Below are 27,911 nucleotides of genomic sequence, written 5' to 3' on the forward strand. Positions count from 1 at the left end.
TGGCGTTTTAACCTCAAGATGGCGCCTGAGAAGGAACGGACCTGCTTTTTGAATGACTCGAAGCAGATCCATTGGAACTTTTACCGAATTACCTACCCCCTCCCCTCCCCGCTCTACTCCTCTCCACTTTCATTCTACTGACCTCTGCCCTCACCTGTCCTGGTCCTTAGTTCCCACCCTGTTTAGCTGTGAATTTTCCCTAGTCATTTGAGATCTAGCTATTTTGTCTGTTGCCCGATGGAGCTACCTGGTTTAGCTATAGGGGAGACAGGTCGGGGATTCCCTCCTTGGACGTCACCTACCCAGTCGGTCTTTAGCCAGACTTCCTTTTGTCTCTCCTGTCGTCTATTCCCGCATCCTCCCTCTAATAATGTCTCTCATTCTCTCCTCTCTTAATGTATTGAGACTGAACTATTTTGTCTGATGCCCGATGGAGCTACCTGGTCTAGCTGTAGGGGGGATGGCTGTGGACTCCCTCCTTGGTCGTCACCTACCCAGTAGGCCTTTAGACAGACTTCATTTCATCTCTCCTTGTTGTCTCTTCCCCTATCCTCCCTTTCTCACCTTCCCTGTCCCCTCCCCTCTACGTTCCACTTATTTTGCCCTCCATGCTCTTTAAATGTTTTCCCATTGAGACCTAGCTATTTGGCCAAAGCCCGGTGGAGCTACCTGATAGCTATAGAGGAGATGGGTTTTGGGACTTCCCCCTCGACCGTCACCTACCCAGCCGGACTTTGGGCAGACTTTCCTTCGTCTTTCTGTTGTATCTCCCTCCCACTCCTTTATCCTTCCCCTCTTCCCCTCTACACTTCACTTATCTCGTTTTCTATGCTCTTGTAATTGTTTGTCTAGCAACTGATGTAAATTGCAACTGATGTAATCTTGTAATTTTGTGGTACCTCATGTAAAGCGCTCTGATACCTCCGGGTCTAGCCAGCGCTATATTAAAACTCTTAAAATAAATAAATAAACTGCTACCACCCTACAGACACAAGACAATGCGGCAGAGCATAGATCGGATTCAAGCACTGATGTTTGCTCTGAACAGAGAACACAGAGAAGTCAAGAGTATTTTAGAGAGGGAAGTGGTAGCTCTTGGTACCAACGTTGACATAGTGCAAATTAGTACAGAATGCACTAAAGGCAAAGTAAGAACTGCAGAGAAATTGTGGAACCCACAATGCATGACATGAAGGAAATTATGTACCTGCTCCAGGTGCAGTGTTTCAAGAGAAAACAAAGAAGAAGAACGTGGAACTTTTCCTGAAGACATTTATCAAAAACACATATACCCCCTGCAGTACAATTTTGAAATTATTTACACGCAAAAAGATCATTTCCATCACTGTGACCCAATCTTGTAGTAGGATCCCTCCCTTGACCAATTGCATCTAGAATTTTCAGTAATGGTGGCAAGGACTCTATTCTAAGCGTAGCCAAGGAGCCAGATAAAATAAAAGTAGGCAAAAGTAAAGTTAGTTACTGCCCTGCGTTTACACTGGATGTGAAGAAAGATACCAATCAATGTTATACAGAGAAAGTTGTCCTAAGGTCTCCAGGAATCAAATATTCCCTGCTTCACCCAGCAAGGTCACAAATATTATCTGATCAAAAAAAAATAATACAATGACCCTGAATCAGCCGTAACGTTTGTGAGCTGATGAGGCAGCAGTCTATGCAACATTGCCGACAGAAATGGACAGCCCACCACACTCGTAATTAAAATGCCTCCCATACTTTAAGTGACTGTGTTTGATGGGAACTGTGCACAAGATGATTGTTTGGTGGCGGAACACATCCCCTGATGCTTTGCTGTACTTGTTAAGACCTATGTGTTACAGGATTGAGAAATAGGGCCTAATTACGATGCAACTCGGAAAGCCACAGACCACAGGTCGGAGGCTTTCCGAGTTACATTGAGGGTTTCAGTTTTCACTGCCGCATGATGATGCAGGTGGTCGAAAGTGAAACTGGCTGGTTATTCCAGCTGGATTCCAATGGACTCTAGGACCCCATCGGCAAGTCGGAGGCCTCACCGTAATGCATGTGGATGGCGTTTCCGCCGTCAGGATTAAAATGTTGGTTTCAGACAGGCTTTTCATGTGGGTTTCTGACATGGAATGCCTGTCGGAAAGTGATTTTTGTGGCTCCTAGCAGGGCCCCCTTCTCCCTGCAGCCTCCGGTTGAGGGTCGAGGAGGCACCTATGGTGCCCCCTGTTAATCCCTGCATTGTGTGGCAGACACTGTGAGGTGCCTGCCACATGGTGCAGGGATTAACAGAAATTCCCATTTCTCTATGGGAGCTTGTGCTATGGCCAGTTTATGACTGTAACACAAGCTCCTATAGAGAAATTGGAGAATGCAACCGCACCATTTGCGGTCGCATTGTAATACCGGTCCCGAGACCACTGACGGGAGTTTGGTCTGTCCCGAAACGGTCCAAACGACAGCGTAACAAGGCCCACCGTCTTAAATGATACTTCTGAAGGCCTCTGTGTTACAGGATTGAGAAATTGTGCCAAATTACGAAGTGAATCAGAAAGCCTTCGACCATAGGTCGGAGACTTTCAGAGGCACATTGTCGGTTTCAGTTTCAACTGCTGTATTACAATGCAGGTGGTCGAAAATGAAATCGGCCGCTCATTTCGGCTGGATTCCAATGGGCTCGAAGAGCCCATCGGCCAGTCGGAGGCCTCACCGTGATCCCCTATGGACAGAGTTTCCGCCGTCAGGATTACGAAGTTGATTTCCGTCAGGCTTTCCCTGTGGGGCTTTCCGACATGGAAAGCCTGTCGGAAAGTGACTTTGGGGGCCCCTAGCAGGGCTCCCTTCTCCCTGCGACCTCTGGTTGGGGGTCGAGGGGGCACCTATGGTGCCCCCTGTTAATCTCTGCATCGTGTGTCAGGCACTGTGAGGTGACTGCCACAACGTGCAGGGATTAAAATAAACTCCCATTTCTCTTTGGGTGCTTGTGCTATGGCCGGTTTGCGCCTGTAACACAAGCACCTATCGAGAAATTGGAGGACGTGGTCGCATTGTAATACCGGTCCCGAAACCCTCAGCCCGACATCGTAATAAGGCCCATAGTCGTAAAGTATTCAGAATAAATTGTTTCCTTTCATTGTCACCAGTGTACAGCTAGGTCCTGCTCTTTTTTCAGTCCTTCTCTGTAGCCACTAGGGTAAAATACTAATGGTGCAAAAGTGCCCCCTGCCATGCATAGTAAACCTATTTGGGAAGTACCATGAGTGTATACACTCGGAGCAGCCCACACACATCCATTTACACAAGTTTGAGTCACATTATTTAAATCCATGGAAGGTATGGGTTTTGGTTCATTATCATGGGTCTACTGTAGGGTTGGAGGACTGTATCTCACAGGAGTAAGGGGCTAATGGAAGGAAAGGGTCCCATGCCATGCAGATAACATTTTATATTGGAGAGTGAAATGAGTGCGTACTAGAAAAATCTTAGCACAAACATAGTAGCCCTGGAACATATTACTGCAAGGATGAATAACGGTAGCAAGAGACAGTTTGAGTATAGATCCAGGAGTTGGGTAGAGCAGACATAGGTACAGTCTTTGCTACATATTTTTGTTTGTTGTTGTTTTGAGGTTGTGCATAATGTAGCACCTGGAATCACACAGATTATGGCAGCAGTGATGCACTGTTGTGGCAGGCATGTTTAGTTCATTCGCGCTTACAATATGGCTGGGCAGCCTCCCGCAAGTGAACAGACAGGAACCACTGGGAATGTGACAAAAACAGAAGATGCCAATTAGAATAAGCAGGAGCCAGGGTATCGATTAAACACTGACCGCAGGATTAATATTCACAGTGTTGAAACTAAGTCAAAACTTGGGCTCGGCAGGAATGCAAATTTGATATAGCCTATGCTTGTGGTCTGAGATACATTCTGCTCACTTACTGTCTTCAACAGTCCTTCAGATGCTTTATGTATAACACACAATGTATATTTCACTTTTTATTACTATGTGATCACCCGAGCGGCTCTGTGACTTTTTAAAATCAGATACGTCATATATTGCGGATTCATGATTTGATTCTTAATGATAAAACTGTGAACCGTCGTTATTGTTCAAGGAACCAATGAGAGACATATGGTGGGGGGCCTGGGGTTTGTATGGTACTGCACACTGATCCATTATAAATTCTTTTCGATTTGGGGGCTTAGATTCCTAGCCAAATTTGCAGGCATTTGTTATTCGGTGCCCATAGCTGCTGTGTAAGCGTGTTCATTCATTCTGCCACTTTCTCAGCAGCAACAGCAGCTTAACTGTCACTAAACGAAGGAATGAAAGCACAGGGCCCTGCTCTTGTTTCAACCCATCTCTGTGCCAGTGTAGAGAGCTCCCACAGAGTAAAAGGTGAAAGGATACTGCACGCTTGTCCAGGCTGGCACATACATGATAACCGTACTTAATTTGTAAGAAAGTAAGGGCCAGGGTCTTTCTCTGGAGGCCCCTGCAGCTTCTACCACCCATTGCCTCTGCCAGTGCTGCCAATAACGGTGACAACTCAACTACTAAGCATCTCACTTCTGCAAGTGTGACAATTCAGACTATTCAAGGCCACCCAAAGCTGTAAGAATGGCATAGTTGGCAGATATTATTCGTTTTTAAAGTATATTGAATTATTAAACACTGTTTGTCTGCTCACCTTAAAATCTGAAAGACGGCGCCATCATGTGTTAAGACTGTCATTAGAGCCGGTGTTGAGGATAAAGTGTCAGCTCAAACGAAGCACTGGATAAGGAGCATGTGAATTTATATTTTTTTTGGGGGGAGGGGTTGAATTCGAACTTAATTGTGTTTTCCTCTGTCCAGTCTCTTTTAAAGCATTGTATACTATCTGTCATGCTTCAGAATCCATGGCAATATATGACATCCCATAATACTTTAGCAATCAAAGGCTGTTGCTGTGGCTCCAGTCTTTAGTTCTCAGCTGGACAAAGAATTTATTTAACTGCAATTAATACAAGTTTTACTTTTTTTCAAATACCTTTTTCTTTGTACGAGTGTCTTGGGGGACTTATATTGGACCCTCAACCTAAGGGACTGAATTTTCTTTTAAGAGTTAATCCGAGGGAAATACTGTTGTTGTTAAGTATTGCAATATCTTTACAGCCATTTTGGACAAGGTTTTGTATTTAAATAGTGATCTTGCCATACTCCCTTCTTTGCCTCGCAAGGTTTTGAACCATGTACAGCAGTCACAAGAATCTTACCCGACATCCTTGATCTCTGCCTGACAAAGAACTCTCCCTTCAGCCTCCTCCAATCCTTGTTCACTCATTGGTGGGTCCCGATGCTGAGCGGCATCCTATTAAAAAGAACGACAATCAATTAGGATAGATACACTAACTACATGCTGAAAACCACTGGAATTAGAAATGTTACGGCAAGCGTACATAGTCTAAAAGTGTAACGCACTTACAAACTCCGGCAAGAGAGAGAGCGAGATTTTCAGTACTTTATATCTGGAGAAAAATGACAGAATTTCCCTGTGAAACTTCAATTCAACCAAGACAACCATTGAGTTGAGTAACAATAAATATATTTTATTTCTAAGCCAATATGCCCATTAGGTTGCACATGCGCTTTACAAATCCACATACTATTTTATATTTAAATTTAAAATTTGAGAGATAAATCATGCATGTTAGGGATATTTATTAACTTGGTGCCAGGGGCACTATGCTATATGACTGTTAGGTATTACCCCTGTTAAGGCATAGCAAATTAATAAGGCCTTTTCACATTACTGCTGGTAACCCTGCCTGATGCACTGAAGTGATCACTGTTGATAGTCTTGAATGGCGTGGCTACCCATGTAATCTTGTCTGATGTGGGCACTACTACAACACTAATAACATCAGTAGCTCGGAACGATTTTCATTAAGCTTAAGTAGCTCGTATTACAGAAAAGGTTGGAGAACACTGATCTAAATTTTTGTCCATGCAAAGTCCAAAGAATTCAAAAGAGGAGGAGGGCAAAAGAGGGTATGCATGCATATTTTGGCTTAAACTGTGAGGTATTTCTCCCAAATAAAGTGTTTTGGGTTATGAAATGTCTCCTTCTGTTATAACAGGCATCCTCACTTTCAGGCGTTCGTGTTACTTTTGTCTGAAGTTTTCCCAATTCAGAATGTTATATTGTTTGTGTGTCAAATACAAGGGTCACTACTAATTATTGTGTTGATGTGCATGAATTATACTGTGCGGATGTGCATGAATTATACTCTACTAAAGAATGGAATAAATGGGGGGGCGTGGCTCGCAGCCGACCAAGATGTCCTGAGCGAGCGTAGCCGGCAGTGCGTAGCCCCCGGCAAACATCCAAAACCATCCACAGGCTACTGTATAATGCACGCAGCTACCTTGAGAGAGGCTTCACGATGCTGGGGAAGCCTCCTCCGAGATTCGGGAGCGTCTGATTGAGCCGTCGATCCAGAGGGCATATAGCAAAAGAGGCCCAGGTGGGCAGAGACCACAGCAGATCGCCCAGGTGGGACGCACAGCAGATCCCCCAGGTGGGACGGAGTGACGGGCAGGAACAGCTTTTTGCCCGGTGCATCAGGTCCGGAGCTGCTGGGTGAGGGGACAATCCCCGCGACCCCGGAGGGAGCGCGGCTCGAGCAAGAGGATATCGGACCACGGATCGGTAGTCGGACCAGCAAGGTTGCGGTGGCTGGGGCGATGCCTAACTGCGAGTGATCCCCCAGGGCGTAACACAGGCCCCCGCAGCCCCCGCAGTGCGGGGGGGCCCCGCGGGTCAGGGGGCCCCCTGGCCTCACTACTCTCAGCAGAGGAAGATGATGGCTGCAAGCAATGCAGCATTGGGCTTAGGCGCTAGCAGACAGTAGCGGGTTAAATGAAACACTGACTGTATTAACACAGTCTCACCCCCCACCCCCCCCCCCCCCGACCCAGGGCCCCCACGCACGCTCCAAGGGCCCCGCCCTCACGCTCCAAGGGCCCTCTCACGTCGCTCCTGCCGGCAGCCCCCCAGCCAGCCAGCACATCACGTCGACCACGAGGGACGGTGCTGTGCCAGCCCGGACTGCCTGTATTTAAACATTAGAGGCGGTTCACAGGCAGCCCTGCGCAGGGGCCCCCCACGCTTCAGCCAGGGGCCTCTCCCTCACTCTCAGCACTGACAGTAAGGAACTCCGTTAGTCTGGCCAAACAGTGCACACACGCACCGATGGTGACACAGTGCATGCCTCTATTTTTTTTTAACTCTATGGTGGCGGTGCGTGCCGTACGTGCGCACTTCCTGCCGGCCTACCCGAGCCTTTAAATTAATTAAATAGTTGGCGCACGCGCACTGCGCTGGGCAGGACGGCTCTGTCTTCACAACAACATAATTTAAAAATAAAAAAAAGAAATGGTCCGTGCTCGTGGGCGTGGCGGTGGCGGCGCGCAGTTGTCTATCAGCCTATCAGGGTACGTCTGCGCGCCGCTGTGCCGCGGTCTTTTGGGTGGGGGGTGCTCGCCTTGTGACCAGGGTGCCAATTTTGTCAGGCGCAGCCGCATTGTAGTGCGTGCAGCGCGTGACTTTAGAAGAACCGGACCAGAACGGGTGCGGCCGCCCGCCGCCGTGGTACTAAAGAGTAGTACGCACTATTACTAGGCAGCCCCCTGGTCTCTGGTGGCAACTTCAAGCCCCTCGCCCAGTCAGTCGTCCCCTGTCTAGTTCTGCTGCCCAGTGCAGTGTGGCCGCCCCGCTCGCTTTAGCTGCTGCAGGCTGTCATCCATTCCAGGCCTAAGGTGAGCGTGAATGTCGTGTGTCTGTGTGTGTCCTGCTCAGTCAGGACTCAGGAGTCTGTCAGAGTCGGACTGTAACGGAGGATGGATCAATCTATCTGTGTTAGATAGACGGGCGGTTAGCTTGGTGGGTTCATGATGCGCCTACAGCAGTCACCCTAACACTTAAGTGCAATATCATGATCTTTCTGTCTTCCGAGGCCTATAAAGATAGAACAACCCAGTTGGACTAATCGTAACACCTTTCATTTATAATGCCACTGAAAGCTCGTGGTAATGAACATAAGGATTTTAAGTCAGCAGAGGTTTTACAATAAACGGTTCCTAGTACATCCACGACAACAAGAGATAGATCGGTAGTAGTGTGGCCCGAGGTTGTGAGTGAACGTATGGTGAGAACACAATTTTGCAGAAACCCACCCCTACTTTAAATCTTGCAGTGAGGACTGTTTCGCCTCCTCGCCTCGTATTTATTTATGCGTTTTTAAGCGCGGACTTTACCCGAAGGTGTCAGAGTGCTTCACAGTAGGAACAGAACTGATACAAGAGAACATTACAAGTGAACAATTTACAAACGCAGACGTTACGTTTCATGAGGCAAAAGTGACAATCGTGAACAAACAAAATACAAGAGGAGCAAGCGGTGCATTACAGGAGGAAAAAGGTGTTCAAGAGACTGAATGCACAGAGAGGAAACACAGGTCCCTGCCCCCCTCCAGTACAGAGGGGAGCCCCAGCTTTTAGGACAGCCCCCATTCAACCTACGTGAAACCTACGTCTGAATTGGGACCCTCGGGGACCCCACACATTCTGCAGGGGCCCATCATTTTGCGTTACACCATTGTACATGTGATAGATGTACATGGCTGTTAAATGAGGAACTCAGAGACTTGCGTAGGTCCAATCTTGAATTTATTCTAGGAATAAATGTCAGGTAAAACACCCACGACCAGAGCCGTCCAGTCTTGAGGAAGCCAACGTCCAAAGTGACGTTCAAGGAATCCTCGAGACTGAACGTGGGGATTCTAGAACCACAGTGGAAATCTCTCGTGCTTGCAAGCACGAGAGAACAAGGAGGAACAAAGCATTCATGGATATATAACAATGGCTCATTGGAAATTAGTTATACGGTGAGTAGGTCTCCTGGCACCAGAGCCCTGGGGACCCCCTCCCCCACGCCCCCTCGCAACCCCCTCCACCCCCAAGACAACACCGGCTCAGACCCTCCTGGACACGCTGTGGGGCCACGCTGTGACCCTTCCTGCACACGCTAGTAATGTACGGGTTCAACAGATCTTGGGTCATCCTGAGTCCTCGAGGGAGTGTGCACGTGACTGTACTCGCTGCTGTCCGAACAGAGTGATAGGTAATATTCAGCTGGCGGAGGTTAGAGAATGATGAAGGCCCAAGCAGCCCTGCCGTTGAAGAAGGGTGGAGTGGTCTCTCGGGGTAAATACTGTAAAAAGGACTAACAGGGCTTTTGGCCACCCTTACCATCCACTGGGCTGCTGTCTTATCATTCATATTTTCTTTCAGCCCAATATTGTGTGGGGAAATGGGTCCCCACCCCCCACTTCAACCATTGGCTAACTTCACTGTGCGTGACGTGAGGCCGTTCTGTCCTTTCACCAGGACACCCCAATCACAGATTATATCCTCTCAGTGCAGGTGCTTTAATGCCAATAAGCTATTTTTTTAACCCCAAAATATTTTTGCTTTAATCAATCTTCTTTTTTAACATTTTTAATGTTGAAGGCTTAGGAGTACCCTCAACATCCAGTTTACAGAAAACAAGCGTTGAACAAGTCAAAAGACTGCCAGCCAACACCAAACCAGTTGCTTTAACCAATGGTTTCTTTAAATTATGTCATTGCTGCCCAGAAGTTTGAAATGATTTGGTACACATTACTCCCCCACCCATCCTGAATTCTGAAAGCACATTCACTCTGTCACCCACATGAGCCGAGTCACAAACAAGACAAACACGGTCTGCCCTTGAGCATCTGTGAGCGAAGCCTTCCTTTGCCAACAGGCAGCGCTCAGAACTGGACTGTTTCACGATTATTGCTCTATTGTGAGCTTCTTGTCTAAGACAAGATGAATGTCGTCTGACACCGCATGAGCCTTACAGACAGTGTAAGAATGTCGTCTTGTGGCCAAACAGGTTTCCCCGATGTCTATTTGTGTTGTCAATTTCACCCATATTCCAAAGCTTTAATGTCATTTTGCATCGTGTCAGGATAGGAGTGGAGGGGGTGGGGGGGGGGGGGGGGGGGTATTGGGGAGAGTCCTTAAAGGAAGCCTGCCTACCTGCCCGTCAGTGCCCGCAATGGTGCACTCAGCCTCAGGGCAGGGGGGCAGGGCGCAGGCAGCATTGGTCATTGGTGGCAGGTGGTATAGAAATATCCCTCGTTTTAGCACTGGCAGGGCTGGGCTCAAGCCAGGCTGTAGTGGAGAGCCTCAGCCTGGATGTCGATGCGAGATAGAGGGGAGGGGGGTTAGTGGGGGGGGGGGGGGGGGGGGGGCGAACGAGTACCGGTCCATGAAGTGGTCAGACTATTCTATAGGGTACAGACGGTCAATCTTAGTATTCCCTTAGTTTGTAATGAGCAGGTTTAGAATGGAGACTCTGACTTTTGTTTGATGATTGGTAGTTGTACCTAATTGAGTAAGACTGAGGAAAAGGTATTGCTTGCACTTTTGTTCTGAGTGTGAAGGTTTGGACTCAGCTAGAAACATGTTATTGATAAGAGTGCGCTTACGTCTTGTTCCACAAATACTTTGTTGTCACAAAATTATTAAGAGATTAAATATGTTTTAATAGAATCAATGTTAATAATTTTAATTTAGATCAAAGGACATTGGAAGATAGAAAGATTATATAAATTTCAGATAATGATATGCATTTTATGGAATTATTGTGCATTGCCGCAAACCCACAGTTGCATTTACTTTTCAAAGAACCCCCTGAGCCTGTGCGTCCAGCCATATGTATGGAATCGGATCATCCAACAGATGCACTGTTATAAGTTAGGACAAGAACTGGTGATGCAACGCCCTTGAGTTAACATTCAAACTGAGAGAGAGGAGTGGAAAAGTGTTTTTTGTGTGATAAGTTAGTGCAAATTTCATCCATGCACAAGGGCCCCCTAGTTGAATTGCACCACGAGTGACGCAATCTTTTAAAGTGGCCTTTGCTGCTGGCACAGCCAGTGAATTTTTCACACACACGCCACCTCCTCTCGTTTCAGTTTCGTTTTTAGTAAAATGTCAGCCACTCGCTGTGATGTAAGGAGGAGTTTTTCAACTATCGTTGTGATCCATGTCTTTCAAAACGTAGTACTATATTGGTCTTCATATAGCTATTTCTATTACACTTTGCGAGTCCTATAGCACTTTTCTGCAATATTTCAATAGTGCTGCATACCCCTGACATGGTCATGAACCGCTCCTATTTCTATTGGATTCCTGGTGTCCTTGGAGTGCATTGTTGGAAGGTGTTCATACTTTGGCCTGTATAATACCTGTAGAGTAACACTCATGAGGGTAGACAGCGTGGTGGAAGCATAGTGCACCTAATATAGCTGTGTATAGGCATGGGTCTACCAGAGATTGTGGGAATAGATGGTGTCTGCATCAGGAAACCCACCTAAAATTGGGCAAACTTCCCCGGCATACTGATGGCAGGGATGCTGTAATGAATAGACCACCACCTATGATAGCCTGCCGGCAGACTAAGCCCAACCTTTAACTCCACGATCCAGTGTTACTTATAACGGCTGGATTGGTGACAGTGGCGTAACAAAGCCCCGCATCCCCTGCATGCAGTATGGCGGGTCGCTGGCCTGAAACCTCTAGACTGGCACAGAGGTTGGGAGGGGGCCCCCTCCATGTAGTTTGCAGGGGGGCCCCCTCAAGTTTCGTTACGCCACTGCTCGCCGAATGTAAGTCTGGTGGTTTTGACCGGCTGCCCCCACCCCATGGGAGTCGGGGGGGGGCAGCCGAGCAACGCGAGGTCTGTCCCCCCCCCCCCCCGCAGATTTGGGAGGGGGAGGGGGGCGAGCAATGGCAGCCATTTTTGCTGCTTTGGGCTGCCTTGGGGATAGCCCAAAGGCAGCCCAATTTTAAAGAAGTAGCCCAATGCCTATATCTGGGCTCCCGCGCTTGCCCAGCCACCATTTGAGGTACAGGTGACCTGGTGGCTGGGAGCGCAGTAGTAGGGTGTCTGGTTTTTGTCCCGCCCACCCTCCTTGGGCTAAGGTTTTTGTTGGGAAGGATTTTTTCTGTTTCAGCAGTTTTTTAGGGCCGGCTTGAGACAGGTGCTTAGGGGGGGAATTTTGTATGGTTCGTCACTTGGAAAGGGTGCTGGCGGAGTTGTTGTTGAAGTTGGCCAAGGTTGGCTGGAGTTTGGCAGTTTATCGTTAAGTTGGGGAGTTGGTGAGCGGGAGCGGGGAAATGTTAAGCAGTTGGGAAGTTTACATTAGAGGGTAGTTAGTTAAAATTGCAGGAAGGCAAATAGGATTGTAGGTCATAGGAGGGTAAGAGTTATTGGTAGGTGGGAAGATTGTGTATCATTTAATGTATTGCAATTTATGTATTGTATGATGCAGGGTGGCGGGTTTTTATCATGTGGGGATCGTAAGGGTGGTGGGAGGAAATATAAAAGGTGGTTAGGTAATTCGATGTTTAGAGAGGTTTTAGTTTTGTAAGGCGAATTGCCAGTTTAATAAAGTGTGATGTGCACCTTTTTCAATAAAGCGGCCGTTTACACACACAAATGGGTGTCGGTGTTGCTTGCCCCTCTTTCCTCCCTCCCAATGCTGAGTCTGAGGGTGCCCCGAGTCCCGGAGAGGCTAGGAGGAGCCGTGGCCAAGAATCAACAGAGCCTCCGGTAATAGAGCTGCGGGCGAGTGGGGACTGGCCACCCTGCAGTATAGTGGCCCTGCGACCTGAACGGTAAGAGGCGCAGTGAAGGGCAGCCCTTGGATTAACACCAACCTGGGGGAGGAACTGAAAACTAAATTAAACACGGAGATACGCTGCTGACTCCCTACTGGTGACGGGCTGGGCACGTGGGCCATAAACTTTAAAGTGCTAACACACCGCGGCCTAGGAAGTGGCCTAAGGGGAGGTGACTTGATCCGTGCCCAAACTCCGATTCAATGCGTCGCCCCTCGGGGTTGCCCCCGCGCCTGACTGATGCGCCCGGGTCCGGGACTGGCTGGGGTGCCCACAATGAGTCTGCACTAAAGGTATACACGTGAGCCAATCTAATCAAATAGACAGATGCACAGTGGCGATGAGACACCTGAGGGGGGCGAGACTCAGTCTGATGGTTCCCCTGGAGCCATAGGGAGGGACACTACATCCGAGCCCTCATTGAAAGACATTATGAAGGCGAGAAGAGAGCTGCGGGTCACCCTTGAACCAAAGCTAGATATGGTCACGGAGGAGGTGAACCTACTGCGGGCTGACTTATGCAAAATGGGAGATCAAGTCTCTGAAGTGGAAACAAACATAGGTGGTATTCAAAGCAAAAACAAATGGCTGGAAGAACAGGTGGCGTGCCTCACAAAGCAACAAAAGGACATGATGGCCTGCATCGAACACCAGGTGGGAAGGGCCAGACACAACAACATCCGCGTGGTGGGGGTCCCGGAGGGGGTGGAGGGCTAGTCACCAAATCTTTTCCTGGAAGACTTGATCCTTCATAACCTCCTGCCCAAATGCCTGTCCAGTTACTTTTCAGTCAAGCGGGCACACAGAGCTTTAGGGCCGCCGCTACGCCCGGGAGCACCCCCACACACCATTGTTGCGGGAATACTGAACTTCTGCACTCGCGACGTGATTCTGTAAGCAGCTCGCTCGCAAGGCGACTTACAATATGAGAATGCCACAATCAGATTCTTCTGGACTTTACCCTCCAGGTACAGCGCTAACAGAGATCGTTCGATGCAGTCAAGGCAGCCTTGAGAGACAAAAATCTAAAATACATGCTGCTTTTCTGGCGAAGCTCAAGGAAGGGAGGCATCTCTTCTTTGCGACGCCGGAGGAAGTAAGGGACTGGCTGGAGTGCTGGAGGGTGGCCGGCAAAGGCTAAAAACCAGAAGAAACCACCTGACGCAAGGGCCAGCCCACAGAAAGGATCTGTCTGGGTGTCCTCGGCCCACCAATCGGACCCAGAGATGGACAGGGATGAAAGCTGATAAAAGACATATACCATCCTACGGCTACAGAGAGTAACGGGTTTCTTATTAGGGCCCAATGAGGGATCAAGTGAGATGAAGTGCCCTAGGATCAATGGGCCAGAGACGTTTTGTTATCAAAAAAGTCAGTAGTTAGCCTGTCATGGCAATGGCAGGGGGGTCATTAGATTAAAATGAGTTCACATTATAAATCTTATAACGTAGGTCGCCTGTGAACAGTGCTCCAATTGCTTAATGCACAGTTTTGGGCGACAGGCAGTCTGCAGGTTGGGGTGGTTTCTCCCATTAAGCAGGGAGGGGGTTAATTGGGACTTTCATTGTTTGTGCTGTTGTGTTGAATAGTTATGCTCATAAAACCAGCAAAAGTACAGTGCAATCATTAACCGCCTTAACCCCGGTGGGTGGGAAGATGGGGAGGGAATTAACGAATACCCATGGAAACCTCTAAACAAGCAACTCTTCATATATGGTCAATGTTTATGGGCTGGGGAACAAAATTAAACATACCCTGGTTCTGCAGAATATCAAATGCCAACTTCCTGATATTGTACTCATGTAAGAGACACACCTGAATGGGAACCAGTACAAGGCCTTAGACCAATTTGGATATAAGCTAATAGCCCATTCAGGTTTTACAGCAGACTCCCGGGGGGTAGGCATCCTAATGCAAAAACTAGTGCCTCTAACAATAAAGAAAGCGTGGTCCAACAACGTAGGCTGCCACATGGCCCTATCTGTCACTTGGAAGGGCTGTTCCATAAACCACTGCTCTCTATATGTTCCACCGAGATTGCACACCACGTCCTGACAAAGTTCAGCGCCCAACTTCTAAAAATGCCCCCAGGAATCCTCCTGGTGGGAGGGGACATGAATGATGTGATGAACCACGAAATGGACCGGTTCAGTTCAGCTAGACACCAGGCTGAGGAAGGGCCCTCCAGGATTTGGCCTCAGCGCTAGGCCTGATAGATCTATGGAGAATTCAAAATCCCCACTTAAAACAATACGCATACTATTCGGCGTCCCACGGGTCCTTATCCCGCATTGACTATCTTCTAACGCAGCACGACCAAGTGGGGAGCTTCCTGGGTGCGGAACACTTAGCAAGAGGCATTTCTGACCACTCGCCATTGGGGGTGGCTTTGGAGGGACTGACAGTTCAGATGAATAGATATCCTAGACCAGAGCCCTGGTTCCTGAAAGATAAGGACATTAAGGATAAACTGAATGCGGGTACAGAGTCATACTTCAAAGAAAACAGGGGCCTTCCCGTGCACTCTCCAGGAGGCATTCAAGACAGTAATTCGGGGGCAAGCCCAGGCCTTAATAGGACGGAAAAAGAAAGAAACACAAATGGCAAGTAAGACGATAGAGCAGGACATCCTGAGGCTGGAAATAAAGGTGGCAAAGGACAGTAATGCTGACGCCCGGCACAGACTAGACTTGCAGCAACAGGGCCTGAGAAACCAGGCAGACGAAACGGCTCGTCAGCAGGCCTTGGCCATGCAGTGCTGACTGTACGAGGTCTGGGACAAGGCATCCAAGCTGTTGGCCTGGCTGTATAAGGGGGATAGGGACAGGTCTTGGGTGGCAGAGGTCAGGGACAGGGAGGGCATACTACAGACAATGAGTACAGCGATAGCGAATACCTTCGCCTTGTATTATGAAGACTTTTACAAGCCCAGGAGTAATAGGTCGTACTCTGACTGTGAGGAGCTTCTGAGCAAATTCACAATGGATGCCAAACTGACAGAGGATGCGATAACAGCTGCCCTGGGTTCACTGCAGTCCGGGAGGGCCTTGGGCCCCAACAGGATGCCGATAGAGTTGTACATGGGGCTTTCTGGTAAAATTTCAGGGCCGATGCTGGAGATGTTCCGAGGGTGCAGTGGGGAAGGATTCCCTCCCGGAAGACCAAGAACGGCCACGATATTGGTTACAAAACGGGTAAGCCCCCAGAAGAGTGCGGCTCCTATACCCTATTTCCCTCCTAAATGTTGAGGCAAATGGTCCTAGCGAAGGCCCTAGCAACGACACTTACAAAGGACCATTCGGGCTTCATGCCACGTAGGAGCACCAGACTCAATCGGCACGGAATGTATGGATGTATGGAGTCCTGCATATGGCATCCATGGCGTTCAATAGTATAGAACGGCCATACTTATTTGCCGTTTTAGCTAGATGGAGCTTTGGCCAGAGGTTTTGTGCCTGGGTTAAACTGCTATACCAGACTCCACTGGCCAGAGTGTGGGTCAACAGTGCGATCTCCGCGGTCATATCACTGGACCGGGGCACTAGGCATGGCTGCCAACTGTCACCCCTTCTTTTTGCCTTGACTCTCGAGCCACTGGTGGTGTGGATAAGGGGATGTCCCGCTGATATGGGGCATACCCTCGTCTGAAGGCTGGGAGCAATGGATCTTCGTTCATGCAGACGATATAGTCCTCTATTTTTCCAGACCTTATGCCTCCATTGCGCGCATTCTGCACATCTTTGACCTGTTCGGGAGCTATCCGGGATACAAAATAATTTGGGACAAAGCATTAATATTCCCTCTATCGGGCAACCACTGAGGCTTCCACTAAGCTGTGTGACACCGATATCCCCGGAGGGGTTTAAGTATCTGGGGATTTTCGTCGGTATATGTCCCCCCGACGCTTCATCAGACAGCCATTCAGGATCTTGGGAGGTTCTTCCCGGATCTTCCTGAGGGGGAACTGATCATAGGCAGGGATTTTAACGCAGTAATACACGCCACCATGAACCGCAGACCGCCCAGAGATACAACTAGGTCAAATCAGGCCCTGAGGGAATTCATAGATGCAATGGGATTGACTGGCATATGGAGAGTTAGACACCCTACTGAACATCAGTACACCTTTCACTCCGGGGTGCACAACAGTCTTTCCCGAATAGATTATATACTGACTCTAGCGACAACCCCAGAAAGGGTAAGCGACGTGGTACACTTGCCAAGAGGCATCTTGGACCACTCACCAATACAATTCACATATCCGGCACAGATCCCTGGCAGGAAACAAATTTTCCCGCTCTACCCGGGCTACCTGAAGGTCCCTAAGATCGCCAAGGCCCTTGTGAAATCCACTGGACAGTACTTTACAGAGAACACACAGTCCGTAGAATAGCCGGGCATCTTATGGGAGGCCTACAAGTCAGTAATTAGGGGTCAAGCCATCTCGATCATTACCAGACACAAACAAGAACACAGGAAGAACCTAGACACCCTAGAAGAAGTGCAGAGGGCTGAGGTTCAACACCCCGAAAATCCTAACGATACCACAACGCAAACCCTGACGTTAGCAACCCAAGAATTTAGGGCTTATGCGTGGGAAATTGCGAAAACCTGGCACTCCGATACCCTACATAGGCTGTATGAATTGGGAGATAAGACTGGTAGAATGCTTGCATGGTTGGAAAGGAGGGAGAAGGCGAACAGATGGATTGCCCAACTTACGCTACGCGACGGCACTACAACGACAGATCCACAACTCATAGTGGAGGGGCTGGCAACATATTATGAAAAGATTTATACACCGCACGCCACAGTAGAGGAAAACATACAGTTCCTCCAAGATATAAAAATGCCTACACTACCACAGGAGGCAATGCAAGATCTAGAAGCAGACTTTACAGCCAAGGAATTAGGGGTGGCGCTGGCAGCGCTTCACACGGGGAAAGCAATGGGGCCTAATGGCTTGCTGGTGGAACTATACAAAAAAGTGACAGGAACGATCACGCCCCATCTACTCAATATGTACAATGAAAGCCTAGAAAAGGCAATATTACCTAAAGACCAAAGACTGGCCACAATTGTGGCAATACACAAACCAGGTAAACCCGCAATGACTAGCTCTTCCTACCGCCCAATATCCCTGAAAAACGCAGAAGTCAAGATACTGGCCAAAGCGTTGGCACTCCGATTGCAGCCACACCTTAAGACCCTGATCCACCCAGATCAGTCTGGGTTTATGCCGGGACGCAATACCTCCCATAATTTAAGACGCCTACATGGAGTATTGGCTCGGACACCAACAATCCAAGAAGATGCGGCCATCCTCTCATTAGATGCCACGATGGCGTTTGGCCTAGTGGAATGGCCGTTTCTGTTCGCAGTACTCCAAAAGATGGGATTTGGCCCAAAATTCTGTGAGTGGATTAAACTACTATACACAGCACCCCCAGCACAAGTGGTAGCAAATGGACGTATATCACGAGAGTTTGCATTGGGGAGGGGCACGAGACAGGGCTGCCCACTGTCTCCACTACTCTTCGCACTAATACTGGAACCACTTGCGGCATGGATAAGACAGGATCTGTCAATCCGTGGGATGAAATGGGAGGCGGACTGGGAAGACCGGATTTTGCTTTACGCGGATGACGTGTTAATATACTTAACGTCCCCGGCAAGATCCTTGATATTCTTGCTGGATATTTGTACAGCATACGGGAAAGTGTCAGGATACACTATCAACTGGACGAAATCACTACTATATGTGATGCATGGTCCCACTCCCAGGCTCCCACAAGGCTGTGAGTTACAAATCACGACCAGAGGATTCAAATATTTAGGAATATATGCTACACCGCAGAAGACATTTTTTATAGAGGAAAACCTAATGCAGCCACTGGCAAAATTCCGGGCGGATGTCAAACACTGGAGATCCCTTCTGTTGACATTACTGGGGGGGGGGGGCGGCACTCTTCAAAATGATGGCTCTGCCTAGGTTCCTCTAAGCCCTTCAGAATACCCCATTTCCAGTCCCCCCCCTCTTACTTTAAAGCAATCGAAGCCGAAGTCTCCACACTGCTGTAGGACGGGAAACCGGCCCGCATAGCACAACACAAATTAGTACGTAGCTGGTACGATGGGGGAATCGCATTACCAAATGTAAAATTATACTATTGGGCCTCACAACTAGTGGTGATAAACCAGTGGCTGCACGTCTCGCAGGATGAACCGGCATTCAGACTAGATAGGTGCCTACTGCCCGCAGATCATCTGATGAAAGGCCTCTACACCAATAAAAGACGAAACGCACTCACAGGACCGACTGCACTTACGATTAAAATATGGCACACAGCACAAAGAGCATTGGGCTGGGAAGGGGTACTGAAGCAAGCCACCCCCTTCTGGGAGACCCCACGTTTGGGCACCTTGACTAACACTAAGGGATTCAGACAATGGGACCTCATTGGTATTACTAAAATAGGAGACCAATGGGTAAAAGGGGAGGTCCTTCCGTTTGCAACACTGCGGGAAAAATACGGGATGGCAGAGACAGAACTCTATCGATATATCCAAATTAGACACGCGCTTAAGAGTGCTATCCCCCCAGATACCCAACTAGCGGAGACCTCGCCCTTATAAGACAGACTCCTCACGGACCATATGGACAAAACGGCCATCTCCCAGACGTATCAGAAACTGGTAAATAATCAACCAGACCCCACGACAACGCTGAGGGAGAGGTGGCAGGCAGAATTAGGAGACATGAGGAGTCAGACTGGATGGACATGCTAGCCTCAGCCCGCGGGGCAGCGATTCCATCTAGGCTAAAACTCATACAACTCAAAGTGCTCCAAAGTATATATTATCCACGCACCACATTACACAAACTTGGGCACACACCCGACCCACTATGCCGCAGAGGATGTGGACCTACTGGAACATTTTATCATATAATATGGGAATGTCCACGTATACAATCCTACTTCGAACAGGTGATGACCGTGATCTCAGAGGTAGGGGGGGCAGAAGTCCAGCCTTATCCCAGATGTTGCCTCCTGAATGCTTGGCAACCTACAGATTTAAATTTAGCACTTCAGAACTGGGCCACACTGGGGACAACAATCGCAAAACGAAATATAGCCAGGAACTGGGGCTCTGGAGTGTTACCTACGCTCCAACAATGGGAAAGAGACATGGATGTCGCAATGGTGGCTGAAAGGGCGGTTTACACCCATAGAGGGTGTCGCAAAAAATGATCCAGAATATGGGGAAAGTGGAATGAATTCCAGGGGAATATATGTGAGCCTCCACAAACTGACTCAACCCCTGAAACGAGCCCGTGAACATTGGAGGGGTCGCATAGGATGGATTACAGATATGGCTAAAGGATGTTGGCAATGGGAGGGAAGATATGAAAGTAGCGTCAACTGTTGTATTGTAAGTTTCTAAGCTGTGATACATTTGTTGTGTATGCCGTGATATGTGATATGTACAACCTAAATTCAGATGGAGATGTTTACTGTTCATGTGGATGTGAATGAAAACGCAATAAAAACATTATACAAAAAAAAAACAATCTTTGAAATGTTGAAGTTTGCCTCATCTACAAATACATTTCACATTATGGACCATAGCGATGAAAGATTTGATTAGCACACTGCAATCTGTCCGTTTTGTGAAAAATCCTAAAATGGAGAAACAGAGTACTGAAACATATGTATGCATCTAGAAGAGTGAGGAAGAATAACTCCAACCTGCATTTTCTTTAAATTAATGCACTAAAGTTAGCTAAGTAATAGTAAAACCAAAGGCTTAAAATAAAAAGTAAGAACCTATGTGAAAGAAAGGATAATGTACTTAAGTGACTGACATGGATCAACTACTAGATATTTATCATAGCTCTCAAAAGTTTGTACGATGACAAAAAGATACTTTGTGAGAGCATTGATTAGGATGAAGAACACCAACAGAAACAGAACAACAGGGAAATAGCCAAATAAGTGCAACTCAATGGGAAATTAAACAAGGTCTAAACGTCTTGAAAAGAAAAACCATACTTGCTAATAAGTTAGGGAATAGTGATAAAGGAGTGTGTTGTAACATGGAAGACAGGCTATAACGCTCAACTAAAGATATGTTAAGCTGAAATGTGAACTCTAATTTATGTTGCATTTGTATTCATTCATATCTCCGTTTTTCTTGTGTTGATTTAGACTGGCTGACGAGAACACAAAAGAAAAGAATTGAAAGAGAATTATTGAAATACAACAGTAGGTGTTTGAATTTGTTTAACGTGGAAGTGACTTGTGAAGCAGTTTTATCGTTTGCAAGGCAGATAAAATGGCAAATTTTCTTATGCTAATTTCTAAAAAAATATATATTTATTCAGCGCAATGAGAGCAAGAGTTCTACTCTAACATTAGTGTCAAGATGTCTTACTGCTCAAATTATTGTAATATTCTGAATGTACTATATGAATAATTTGATATAGTCCACCTTCAGATTGATCCAGTCTTTTTTATTTCTATGCATTTTAAATGCTGGCTAAGCTACAGCACTATTCCTTTGTAAACTGAAATTGCATAAAGTTGAATTATCGTTACATACCAATGAGCATGAAGGTGTTGTAAAGTCTTGCATATTACATCTAACACTTACTTCCATTGTTACAATAATACCACGCTTGGGAGCCTCCTCGAGGGGTGGGATAGCGCACCAGAAATTATGCATTTTCATACTTTGAAATACAAGACTTTACTTCACATACGCTCGGTGGTGGTGGAGGAATAATTTTTAGTGTAGGGGTGCTGCCATCAATGTTACATCACTGCAGTAATAAGGATTGTGAAAAATCCAAGCACCACAAAAAGTAAGTGTAGCAAATGAACCACACTTATTCAAAAGGAGAGTGGTGAGGGTGTAGTATGTAGCAGGGAGTGCATTTTGGAGCACACTGTTGCAAATATAGTAGTCAACCATGGTCTAGAAGCACACATTTAAATATAGCACATGTTTAATTGAAATGGCCATTACATTTACACAAACATGCAGTTGCACTGTTAAAAACTATATAGCACACAAACAACAATGCATGAAAATTGGGTTTTTAGTAAATGCTAAACTTGGCACTCTTGGCATGGTTTCCCCAGGCATTTTAGACTCTACCTCCTGTGCTTTTGCCTGTGTGCTGGACTTTGTTTTTGCTGGTTAGGTACTCTGGGCACTTTACCACTGCTGATCATTGTTAAAGTGCAAGTTCTCCCTGTGTAAATTGTGATTATGATCGGTTATCTGTGATTGGCATATTTAATTTACTGGTAAGTCCTTAGTAAAGTGCACTATGTGTTCCCAGAGCCTGTAAATCAAATATTACTAGTGGGCTTGCAGCACTGGTTGAGCCACCCACATGAGTAGACCTGTAAACTTGTCTGGGGCCTGCCATTGAAGTGCCTGTGAGTGCAGTTTTAATCTGCCATGTCGACCTAGCAGGTGCACCCACTTTCCAGGGCCAAACCTTCCCTTTTACTGCTGCATGTAAGGCACCTCTAAGGTAGGCCCAAGGTAACCCTGTGGATAAGGTGCAGTGTATGTAAAAGGTAGGACATGTACTGGTGTATTTTACATGTCCTGACAGTGAAATACTGCTAAGTTAGTTTTTCAGTACTGCAAGGACTAGCTCACCCATCCTAATTGAAGCTGCCTTGTAACATTTTACAAGTGTAACTTTCAATTGGGATCAGCTTGAGATTTGGAGTTTAGGCTCCCTGAACTCAGAATTCAATAAGACATCTTTTACTGTAGAAGTTTTTTTAATTGTGTGTTTGAAAATGCCACTTTTAGAAAGTGGGCATTTTCTTGCTTTCCAATTCTGTGTGCCTCTGCCTGTTTGTGGAATCAACGTCTGGTTTAGACTGACAGTGCCTGTTTGTGCATTCACTTCAGAGACTCAAACAAAGTGAGATTAGGTGTGCCCTGAATACCCTGATGGGTCTTCCTGAGATAGGATGGTGTAAGAAGTTGACACTGACACCTGAATAGGGCTGTGTGTGTTGGACTTGGCCCTTTTGGCAGGTTCACCCCGAAACTTTTTGCGTTCTCCTAGCCTTTTTCTGTAACCTAGTGTTGGTGATTTTAGGCCTCTGCGCACTTTAGCACTGTGGTCCAGTGTAAAGTGCGTGCGCTCTCTGTATGTGTGGTGAGACTTGTTTACCCTCCCATAGGAATGCATGGGGGATATATGTGTCCCTGGTAGTTCCTAGTATGAGAGGTGTGCAGGGGTGAGTATAGTATGTGCGAACTCGTGAGAATAAATGCTGTGCAATGGTATGCGCAGAATTATTGTGACTAGTGGAGAAGTGCCACTTTAAGAAGTTGGCATTTGTGTGTGCAGTATGTCTGCCTGCCTGATGTGAATTGCATGTCTGGCTTGTGATTGACCGGGGCTGGCTGGTGTGGTTGGCTCCAGGAGCCAGGATGGGTCTGCCAGGTGGTGAATAGGGAGATCTGTATGTAGATGGGAGGGAGGAGTTGCACATGGGACCTGAATAGGGCTGTGCCTTTCCTCACAATGGTGGCTCCACCCCCTGTGGTGCGTCTGATGTCCCTGGGCTGTCGTGTGAATACAAAGGGGAATTGAGCAAAACAAAGTGCTCCTGAACCAGTTGTATCTGGTTCTCCCCTTGCCCTACAGTTGAGAACAAAGGATTCAGTGGTATAAGAAGGGGCTGTGACCCCTTGTAAAGGGTTCTTGCTTTTGGGTGCTGGTCCTGCAGGGCGTGCTGCTGGTGGGGGCCCAGGGGAGGACTGGCCTCCCTGGGCCCTGCCTGCCCTTTTGCCCTGAAGCTTTCTTTGCTGGGAGCTTGGTGCACCATTTCTTTTCCCCCAAATACTTCAAAGACTATTAGGACTTGGTGCTGGGCTCCTAGCACCCCATGAGCGCTTTATTTCTATGCCAACAGCGAGCTTAGAGGTTCTGAGGAGGAGCGCTGTAATTTCCCTTAAATTGCCCAGCTAAGGAGCAGCGTGGGCTGCGCAGCGCGATGCTGTTCGCCCTTCGGGAAGGAACCCCACCTGTGGGGGATTCCCCCGTCATGCCGTAATTGCGGGTGCCACCCTGCTTATCTTTATTTAATTACGGGTGCCCACCCTGCTGTATATTTTCCATTACGAGGGAGCCTACCTCTCTTACTGCCAGAGTAAAGAAATCACCGCCACGGCCCACCGGAAGTCAGGCAAGCCTTGCCTGGGATGTGGGTGGGGCCGGGAGAGGAAGTCCTGCCCGCCACGAAAGCGAAGAGCGGGGCTCCCGTGAGGAAGGGAAGCCCCGTGCTGGAAGGTGCCGAGTCCCGGGTCCTTTAGGGACATTTAGTATGTTTTACGCACCCTGCTTGATACCTCTAAATATGGTTTATGATTAGGAGGTTGTTTTGCATATCATGGTTTATGTTAGTGAGATTATGTTTCACTGTGTGATGTACGCCCCTAATGTGAGTTATGCTTAGGAGGTTAGGGTCTAATGTGTTTAAACTTGAGAGAATTGCATAATGTGTTTATGCTGGTGAGGTTGGCGCAGAATGTAATTCGTGCCTGATGTGACTGTGAATAATGTAGTTTATGTTACAGGCTGCTAGGTACAGTGATTACCAGTGGTTCCTGGTTGTACGTTTATGATCTGTTTTACTTTTACCAAGTTAGCTTTGTGATGGTTCTGACAGTGGTCCATGTGGCCCTATCATGTGTATATAATCCATTGTGAATATTGCCTGTGCCAGTTGGCACAGAGTATAGTATGTGTTAACTATTCTAATGTGTTTTGAGAATACAAAGGCTATTTTTGATATAACCTTGTGTGGAGTTCCTTTTGTAGTGTGCCTGGGATGTTGTTGCTGTTGTGTGCGTGCGCAAATGCTTTACACATTGCCTTCGGGATAAGCCTAACTGATCGTGCCAAGCTACCAAGGGGGTGAGCAGGGGTTATCTTTGGCGTGTAACTCCCAAGCCCTGACTAGAGTGGTGGTCTCTGCCTGGCTTTAGCGCAAGCCTTAGCCAACCAGAAATCCCATTTCTAACAGTCTGCCTTTCACAATGCTGCCTCCACCTCCACCTCCTGTAGTGTGGATAGTCCAGGTAGGGCAGGAATGGTTCTAGTAAGCAAGAGAGATTTTCTTTGACACTTGCACACCTCAAAGGCAAAAAGTAGTATAGGCAGTGGAGTTCTAACCCCAAAACTTTAGAACACTTCTGGATTAAGAGGATCATAAATAGCTAAAGAGCTGCCAGGAGGAATACTGCCCCTGTGCTGTGTGTTGCTTTGCTGGGTTGGCCTGCAGTTGCCGTTTCTGTCTGTGGGCAGTGGAAAAGACTGGCGTTTTACTTTGCTCTGGTAACCTGCTTAAGAAGATTCTGGAAGGGCTTGATGTAGAGCTTGCCTCCCAATTAGATGTCTCAGGGACACAAACAGAAGAAGAAGGTCCTGGAAGTGATCAGACCTAACAAAAGACAAAGTAACATCGACAGAATACTATCATTGAGAGAAGGCAAACTTATTTGCCTTACAGACACTGTGAAGCGAGGACTAAATTCCTCTACCGAATGGCATGCGTTAGCTTGTTTAACATAGGCCTTCTGCATATTCACTAAGTAACTGCCAGTTCTTACAATAAATATACTGTTTTTGAATCTTCATGTAGTTACATAACATGTCATATTTAATGCTGCTATCTGGCCAGACCTGTTTAGCTAAAAGACACCGTGTTGCTAGTACCAAATTTGCTAGATGTATTAGCTTATCATATGATTTAGAATGCTTAAACACTGTCTGATTGTTTATCTAATATGCTAGTGTTGCAATTTGTGCATAGTTGCATAGTATGTTTACTCTTATGTTGCTGCCCGTTGAGATTGCTTCGGATATTGTGCACTTAAATGTAATAACTAACCAGCATTGTGCAATACTACAATATAAATGTGGTGTACTGTAGACGTTTTGAAGTACGAATAACACACTCTTAGTAGGCACATAAAATGCTTTGATATAATACCCCTTAGGACGCTTTACTTTTCGGAAAAAGGCGGTCCGGTTTAGATAATTCTAAATGGCTTTAATTTCCCAATTATTCTTGAAAACTTATTTTGTAATTTTGACCATTCAAACATGGCGCCCATTACCAGTCCTATCTCGATCTCCAAACGAGTCGGCTATAAAACCAAGATGCACAGGGAACCGTGATGTTTCTGTGACTTATACAGGACTTCGTTGCGGATCTGCGTTAGAATAATCACGGTAAGCGCTTAATGTCAGGCTTGGTCCCCTTCCCCTTTTTTTAAATAACTCGGTTGGGAAATAATTTTAATATAAGTTCTGTTCTCCTCTTTACCCTTAGTACCTTTACCACATGTGAGCTTGGACTGAGATTTGTATTCGGTAAGCCCGTGTTTATAACGTTGCGATACCGCTAAGCTTCTTTAAATAGACCTGTGTTGAGAAATTGTAATGTATTCCCCTTTTTTTAAACTAGAAGTAATAAATATGAATGCCCGCATAAACGGAGATTTGCGCGCATCGGTAGACGATTGCATCGCTACCCGACATTCCAGTTTCTTAAGGTAATGCATTCATCGGTTTTCAGTAATTTTAGCTCGAGACTGAATTCATGAAGTTTATACTAAATTTCACATCTTTTTTAGATCTGGCACGCTCTATAAAATTAAAGTACACCGAAAGATAGGTGTTTACCAGCTTGTCGTTTTTGAGGTCGGATCACGACTGGTATACGTGTACGACCCCCCATGTGGTTCGGCTGCGGTAGTCTATTTAAGTAAGTTCTCATGCTTGCAGCAAATCACTATACACCCTCTAAAATCGTAGTGATTGTGCCCTAAACATCCTGATATGTTTACATTTAGGATTCTGAGATCCCCTACAGATTGGATCTTCGTCTGATTGAATAAACCCCAATATCCTGATCTCAATTAAGGTAAACTTGTGGGGCAAAATTATGCCGTTCTGGCCTTCTGATACGTCTACTGAACCATGTGGATAGGTTGGAGTTATTGTATCATGCTTCAGTTGTCTAAATTAATTAATTTGTTAAAACTGTATTCCCATGCGTCCATGGTCATCAGTGTATTCAGTATATGTAAATAGTGATGATTGATTTGAATTAGTGATGGCACAACAGAGATGGTATAAACCTCTAATTCAGTTCGTTGTGGATAGTACAATTGTAAAAGAGACTGTGGATTTAATCTGATGATGATTTGATTTATGTAGTAATCCCTCTGAAATATTCTATGGGGTTTATCATTTTGTTTTATGTCATTAATGTTTTATGTGTTTGATATGTTTTATGTATTGTTAATAGTATACATTGTTTGGTTTTCAAGGTGTTATGGATAAAAGCAACTGATTCATGAACTGTGTGTAACTGAAAACATTTCTGTTTCAGGGTACATTCTGTCATTATACAGTCTTTTTTAATTGACTCCAGTCCTGAAGATGGTCTCAATAAGCATCCTCTAAAGAGACCGAAACGTCGACCTCCACCTCTTCCTTCTGTATCATTTATTGTACTTTGTGGATAGGTGTTTTTAGGTTCTGTTGTGTTGCATATTTACATATTATTTATAGACCTACAGACCTATTATTGTTTTTACTGTATATATTGATTGAATTACTTTCTGATAAAAACTTTTTCTATACACCTTGTTTGTGCTTGTGTTTAACGTAATTGTAGTCTTCAACTGTTTCGTGTTGTCATATGAGTTCTATTTATTTAAAGAGAGAGATTAAATTCACATAGGGATTATTAATTCATCCCGGTAATTTGTTCTAAATAATTCAAGTTTCTTTAAACGAATTCCCTTGAAGGCACCTTTACCCTTCTATCAGGGACACAAAGACCTCACCTGCAGCATCCCTGAACTACACTGCTGGGAGTTCCGACCTGCCTTGTGGTGCCAATTCCAGTTCTGGGCCTCTGGAGGTTGTTTTGCTGCTGTAAACCATCGAAATGTACGCATCGGCCTTCCAGCAACTGTTTCTCTGACGCAGCACCACAGTGCGGGAGAAATGTCCACGCAACGCCACCATGCAGCTGAAGAACTGCCACACGCAGAGTTCAGCGCACCATCTCCGAAGTCTGAGATCACCGCTCTGACGTAG

General features: G+C 46.5%; 1 protein-coding gene and 1 long non-coding RNA gene across 2 annotated transcripts in view; one reads left to right on the forward strand and one right to left on the reverse strand.

The window, feature by feature from the left end:
* Positions 1 to 27,911, reverse strand: part of SLC36A4 (solute carrier family 36 member 4) — a 911,610-nt gene that overhangs the window by 760,372 nt on the left and 123,327 nt on the right. Inside the window, exon 2 of the mRNA XM_078656956.1 lies at positions 5,251 to 5,345. Coding sequence (XP_078513082.1) covers positions 5,251 to 5,257 — 7 coding nt within the window. The 5' untranslated portion in view covers positions 5,258 to 5,345. The remainder of the gene's footprint in view (positions 1 to 5,250; positions 5,346 to 27,911) is intronic.
* Positions 7,543 to 27,435, forward strand: LOC144771562 (uncharacterized). Its single transcript, XR_013599351.1, has 3 exons — positions 7,543 to 7,795; positions 20,962 to 21,018; positions 27,196 to 27,435. It is a non-coding gene; the product is annotated as an uncharacterized LOC144771562 (long non-coding RNA).

Source organism: Lissotriton helveticus, chromosome 8, assembly GCF_964261635.1.
Source record: "Lissotriton helveticus chromosome 8, aLisHel1.1, whole genome shotgun sequence".
Taxonomy (NCBI): domain Eukaryota; kingdom Metazoa; phylum Chordata; class Amphibia; order Caudata; family Salamandridae; genus Lissotriton; species Lissotriton helveticus.